The following is a 6,740-nucleotide window of genomic DNA, read 5'->3' as shown; positions in this document are numbered from 1 at the left end:
TCTACTTCTTATCACCCTAAAAAGCATATACTGTAGCCTTAACAATTAAATGATAATGAGCAGACAGAAGAGAAAGGACAGGAGAGATCTGGCATAGCTACAGCTAGCAATCATTAGATTTACAGAGGGGAAAAGACATGCTTCCTAGGCCAACATATTTTTTATGAATAATTGATAAGGCAGTCAGCACAGTTATATCACAGAAATGTAATATATATCCATAATTATAAACCCAGCTTTGTGCAAAAGGACATAATACACTGAAAGGAGATACCAGCCAATATGCCATCCTGAAATAAAATACAGTCACTATTGTGTTAGTTGGCAAAATTTAAATACAGGATTTGAAGCAAGCAAAATGTTCTTTAATCCCATTTTTTAGCACAGTCCAGGCTCAGTCTGCTCAGGAAAATACTGCAAGGCAAAATCAGCAGCTGCATTAATTTGCTGATGATTGAGAGAAAAATGAAAGTTATCCTCACGGTTTTTTTCTCCCTACTTGCTACTCTAACTTACTAATAATACGAGAGTACCAATTTATTCCTATGCGAGTATATGAAGCATACAAATTGAAAAATCAATGTAATGGAAAAAAAAGATTATCATGCACTGTTTAGAATCAATCAGCTAGAAACAGAGGGGGGAAAATGCGAAGGCGGAGATATGATGTTTAGAAAATGTACGTATTGTACCTACCCTAAGCTAGATTGTTTGTAGGAAAAAACTGCCCTTAGTCTAACATGCAGACTGAGCTGTATTTTGACCAGAAAATCACCTTATTTCCAATCTTTTCTAGAGAAATTAATCAGTTGTCTTTTCTTCTTTTAAAAGTCCCCAAATAATAAAAATATCAATCCCTTTGCCCATAAAAGCCACACAAAAGCATGTAACAAAGATTTCAGGGTGAAGGGATCACGATACTCAAAATGCTTTATTAGCACGACGTCTCAGCATCGCTCACCAGAACACTGATGGCTTGTTGTAGCCCGAAGGACAGACTTCTGTCGTATGTGACAGAGTCCCTTGAAAACATCGGCAGCAATAGTTTTTAGTTGTGGTCTGAATCACCATTAGCAATTGAGTTTATAACAGATCTCTCAGTGGTGGAACACTTTCTTCAGCCAAAACTGGCCTCTACTGATCAGAAATAATTACACTGTACGAGTCAGATGTGTAACAAATGGGTCTGAGTCTCAGTTTGGAAATACATTCAGAGGAGGTGGAAAGAATGGCTACTGGCTCTGTGACAGGAGATTCAATCTTCATAAACCTGCAAGAGAGGGGAGGAAAAAAAAGCGACACAAATGCGCCCTACAAAAGAACAGAGCAGATCACAGCTGGAAGGAAGGCAAACCTTTTAATCAGGTCCTTGAAATACAAGCTGCAGGAAGCTAGAACATTTTGGTGGACTTCAAACTCTTTGCCTTCAACAATAATTTTCAGGTCTGTAAACTCTTTCGCTCTGCGTTGCTGGTTCAACTCCTTCAACATTTCTGCAGAACAGAGAAGACAGACAGTGCCAGGGTTCCCATTAAGAGTTTTTTATTTTTATTTTTTACTTTTCATTTTTTTTTTGTAAAGAAGTAGAGAAACAGGAAACAACTGATATTTTTGTCGGTAAGATTGGCTCAACACAGACAGTCAGAAGTTACAAACATAACATATTAAAAAAAGAAAAAGAAAAAGCAGGAACCAGTAGGTCTAAACAACTGAAATATATATACAGAAAAAAAGCAAAAACGATCCTAAATTTGGAAGGGTTAAAAACAAAAACAAAATATTTCAGCATCAGCAAATCAGAAACACAGAGAATGCATTATCACAGAAAAGTTAAAATAATTTGTTATAATAGAAATCAAGAGCTAATGAATTTCTATCCAAATGCAAATAAGTTTTGAACTTACTAGAATAATATTAGTAAAAATACGGTATTATGATGCAATATGAACTGGATATGGGTCAAAATAATAAAGCCACAAAACCTGGAAAAATAACTTATCCTTAACATAGTAAAAATGTGTTAAGCCTCTCAGTTAACAGAATAAAACAGCACCTCTAAATAATATATAAATTACAGTGCATAAAAAATTAGCCAAATTATCAATGCATCTTGCAATATACCTCAGCTATATAGACTACAATTGCGTATGTTTCAGAATTAGCTTAAGAGCATCCTTATGATAAAAAATAATCTCACGCAGAGAATAAATTACTGCCTTTTATAGCAATTCCCATATTTTGCACTCCAAGGATTTTTACCATCACAGCATTTTTATTTTTTAGCCTTCAATGGCTTCATTTACAGCAACAATCAACTTTCACACATCATGAAAGAATCGTAATGATTAAAATAACCTATGAAAGTGTTTCCATCCTGCAATAAAGCACCTACCTTGCGTGATGCCTCCTTTTATAAAGCCTACTGGTACTAACAGAAAGAAATAACAGCATGCCACGTCTTCATGTGTGGTTGTGAACTGCTAAGCAACCTACATGTTTTATATGCTGGCTGGACTTTTAAGGGTAAGACTTCCCTCCGACTTTGCAGACCAAAGTGGCTATCAAGATGAATAATATACTTTTCACCTGGGCAATAGTCTGGCGGTTCAGAAGCCAGTGATCAAGATGATAAAAGAGCTGATTTTAAATACTAAAGGATTTTGGTTTTATTTTATGTTTGCAATAGGTCAAGGTTCTCATTTTCTCAGCGTAACACCCTGAACACATTCCTCTACAGACAGATCTGTAAATCAACAGTTCTTTACATGGAGTTTCTCCTTACACAAAGTAAAAGGGACCTGAAGAGTGTGTAACTATAACTGCCTTTAAAGCCACTGTTGGGCTTGGGCACTGGGCTGCCAAAGCATCGCCAAAGGGCCTTACAGTGAAATGAAGACCCAAATAATCCTTGGGTTCTCCTGCTTCCCCAATGAAACGCAAAGGAACCAGTTCAGCAAAGCACTAGTCATTAAACAACATGAAAGCATGTAAATATACAACTGTTGCATGATAAGAAATTGAAGTTCTCCCAAGCCCCAACATCTGTGGTACATATTTTTCAGGCCTAAGTAAATAAATGTCACCTTGCACATTTATGTCTATTTAATGGAAACACAGTGGTGTCTGAAAGGCTAATTATTCTGTGCTGAAATGGGTCAGTGCTCTCCAGAGAGCAAGCAGATCATTAGAGAGGGCACAGAAATAACAGCAGGCTTGTGTCAGGTCTATAATAGGGGAAAATAAACCACTCTGTCCTGTGGGTGCTATATCAGGGACTATTTTTAACAAATTCATCTGTGCTAAAGCACAATGATACATTTCGAGCAAAACTTAAAACGGGATCTGAATGTTCACTCTTCTGCCGGAAAGTTTCAGGCTTTTGCTGAAGGTGTGGTGCCTAAAGTCTGACTTGACCAGGAACGCCTCAGGCCTTGATTAAAGACCAAGGATGCTTTGGACACAAGGGGTGTTTTACCTGATTTAGGGTTAACGTGACTAAGGTCTTTGGTTTCACAGGAGCAGCACCAGGTGCCTTCTTAGTTGCATATTTTTGAGGGCAACTGTGGAGGAAGCATTTTTTCATCCCTTTTTTTCACGTATGAATGACTTTTTTTTTCTGTCTTGGTCCATTTTCCCACTTTCAGTTACAGTAACTACATTTTCCTCCTGACCAATTTTCTATCATTTCATGCCTTAAAGACAGTTACGTTTCCCTCTAAACTTCCTGATACTCTCTTATCCTCTACTTAATTTCACTTCTGTTTTCTGTCATTCCCCTTTTCAAATTTGCTCAACTACTGTCCTCCATCCCCATTTGTACTTTTGCTACATTCCTATTCAAAATCCTTTTCTCTGTGGCTTTGCAATCTTCCTTGCATAAGCCTTTCAAGACATGGGCTTCAACCAAGACTAAGTCATACAAGTTTAAGATTACACTTACACAAGGGGTCAATCTCCATCTCACCTCATTCCATTTCCTCCTTTTAAAGCTCATGATCAATTATTCTTAGCGTTCAAAGAGCACAATTGTATGAATAGCAACTGCATAGATGGATCCTGTGCTCCAGGAGAGGAGAGGAGAGCAAAGAGAGTTTAGTTGCACTCTGAATGGGATGGGGGTTTTTGGAGGTGGGCTCAGGGTAAGCAGGATAGTAGAGACCATCCATGAACTGACTATTATGGCTGAGATTGCTGAATAACAAGACACAAAGTTCAGACACTGCAGTGATGGATGCTGTGCTCTCCATGCTATCTCCAGTATTGTGAGAGCTGGTTTGGGCATCTAAGTCCCCAGATGGCTCCCCCAGGTAATGAGCTGATTACTTGGACTTTACTGAGCACCCTTGAATTACATCCAGTCCTGCAGTTCTGGGGCATGGTTTCTATCTATGCTCTTTACACACTTCAGTGTGCTTTATACTGCATGCATCCATTAAGGGATGCAAACAAAAAACCACAGGTCTGGAGCAGTGGTGCAATCTGGCTCATAAAAACCCAGAAATGAGAACAAGCCCTAATCAGAAACTGAAGCTCCTCTTTCTCCTATAGCCATTAGGAGGCTGTAATTCCCTTCTGGTCCCCCTGACTTCTTGTATTGTCCTCCACAGAGAGATGACTATGAACAGTTCTGCATTTTTTGTAGCTCAGTTTCTGAACTAGAAAGAGAAGAGGTGTGTGGAGAGGAGAAGGAAGTCAGGAGACTGCATTGATTCATCGATCTTCCTCGCTGAGGCCCCTTTGTATTACTAAATAACTAGCAGGCATTAGTATTGGACACAAGGTTATATCAGAATGGGCCCTCATTCTCAGAGTATTTGTAATGCTCACACTGTGCTTAGCCAGGCATTAATGATTTATGAGGACTCAGGATGAGTTGCAAAACAAATTTTTTCACCAGGTAATAATGCCTGCCGATGAGTTGTAAAAGGAGAGACAACACAGTGCAGTCCTGGCAGTGAAAAATGATCTCAGCTGTCTCCTGCTAGTCCCTCTTGTGGACTCCTCCTAATTTTCAGCATTTCCTCCAACAAATGGAATTTCCTGAAACCTTCAGAAAGGGATGTGCTGGCAATTTCCTAGTGGTTATTTATTCCTCTGGTTTCTTTGTTCTTACAGAGCGTTTTTTCTTTGTTTGCTTTTTTTCCCATTTGATTTTTTTTTTTAAAGAGATCCAGGTAAAAATGAAGTGCAAGGACAGTCACGGTGCAAGGTTTCAGTAGGGTGGGCACTGATGTTCCCTCTCCTCAGCGAATCACAGCAAATGCTCTTGCATTCATAGTGCAAGGGATTTTCCTTCCACACACGCATTGGGACTGCAGAAACCTAGCCAGTCCTTTCTGTCTTCTTCATCATTACCGATGCTAAATCATTCTCAGTCAAAGACGGGTTGAATGTTTTCTTCATAAAGAAGTACACAATAGACACCCCCATGTTCCTGCATAATTACATCAGCCATATAGCGGTTGAACCTAAAGGGGACTTGACCTGAAACCCGCAACTGAACATCTCTACAGAGCTTGTGAAAGGAAGCGCTTTCTATCTTGCCATTACCAGCCTTCATATCATTGCCTGGAGGCATTTAAACATAATTATATTGAGAGTCCCAGAGACAATATGGGCCAGAAAGTGTAAGTGACTTTCCTCAGGTCAGGAACAGAGCCAGGAAGAACTCAGAAGCTTTGATTGCTGGTCCCCAGCTCCACCCATCACACTACATTTTCTCCCTCTTAATTAATGGACAAATTACAAATTAAACTGAAGAGCCCATAAGCCTTGGATCAAATGCAGGACCAAGAACAACTGTGTAATTGTTGTTCAATTCAATAATAGATCAAATAAAGGGAACAGAAATTATACAGTGAATCTTTTTTTAAAAATACTTACAATCAGAAATAAAAATGAACAAAGAACTTATTCCCCAAGTTTATTTATTCTGTATTTCAAGCACAGTGGAGACTGGATACCCAGTCAAAGATCCTCTCTAATGCACATTTCTGTGGCACAATGGAAGCTCTCAGGTTTCTTTCCACTTTTAATAAAGAACTCTTTACTTAAATTCTAGTAGCTAAGGCTTTAAAAGGTGGCAGCAAGAGCTAAAATATAATGAGCTATGAAATATGGAAGAACACTTTTTACAAACAGTGTTTTTTAAAATTTGCTTGGAAAAACTACCCTATTATAAAACTGAAAAGGCTAATTGATGAAACATCACTAATTATTCTTGTGAAGAACATGCAAGAGACCAGTGCTTGCCCAGACAGCCTCATGCTTTCATGATCGGGACAGAAAATGTGGGAAAGCCAAGAAAAGTTACCAGAAGGAAAATCCAATTACTTTCTTGCCTTAATAAGTAAGGAGATTAATTTCCAAGGTTATGCTCTAGTTACGGAAAACAAACATTTTAACCATTAAATGCCAGCGCTGCACACACTTGCTTATTTTGATAGACAGTGGTAGAGAGTGTGTAGCTACAAGAAATTAAATTATGAAGCAAAAGACCTAGCAGTCGAATAAGAGTTACAAGTGACGGGAAAGTGTGTACCATGGCAAGCCTGTCCTACTGAACACACAAATACTCATGATTTTTTGCCAGTTTTGACAAGTCTCTCTTTCTCCTCACCGCTACGCCCACAGACACACAGACAACCCCAACGCCTGGAGAGTGTCACCATAAACTGCTCCATCTGCCCTTGCGCTGTTGATATGTAGCTTGAAGGAGCTGCATAGAGAGATAACAACTA

The 6,740-nt window shown here is 38.9% G+C and overlaps 1 protein-coding gene across 1 annotated transcript in view; it reads right to left on the bottom strand.

Moving 5' to 3' along the window:
- Positions 1-6,740, bottom strand: part of KLHL29 (kelch-like family member 29) — a 262,545-nt gene that overhangs the window by 72,558 nt on the left and 183,247 nt on the right. The window contains exon 5 of the mRNA XM_009319728.1: positions 1,355-1,493. Coding sequence (XP_009318003.1) covers positions 1,355-1,493 — 139 coding nt within the window. The remainder of the gene's footprint in view (positions 1-1,354; positions 1,494-6,740) is intronic.

The sequence above is a fragment of the Pygoscelis adeliae genome, unplaced genomic scaffold (assembly GCF_000699105.1).
Source record: "Pygoscelis adeliae isolate BGI_AS28 unplaced genomic scaffold, ASM69910v1 Scaffold121, whole genome shotgun sequence".
Lineage (NCBI taxonomy): Eukaryota > Metazoa > Chordata > Aves > Sphenisciformes > Spheniscidae > Pygoscelis > Pygoscelis adeliae.
This window is presented reverse-complemented; position numbering and strand designations above follow the sequence as displayed.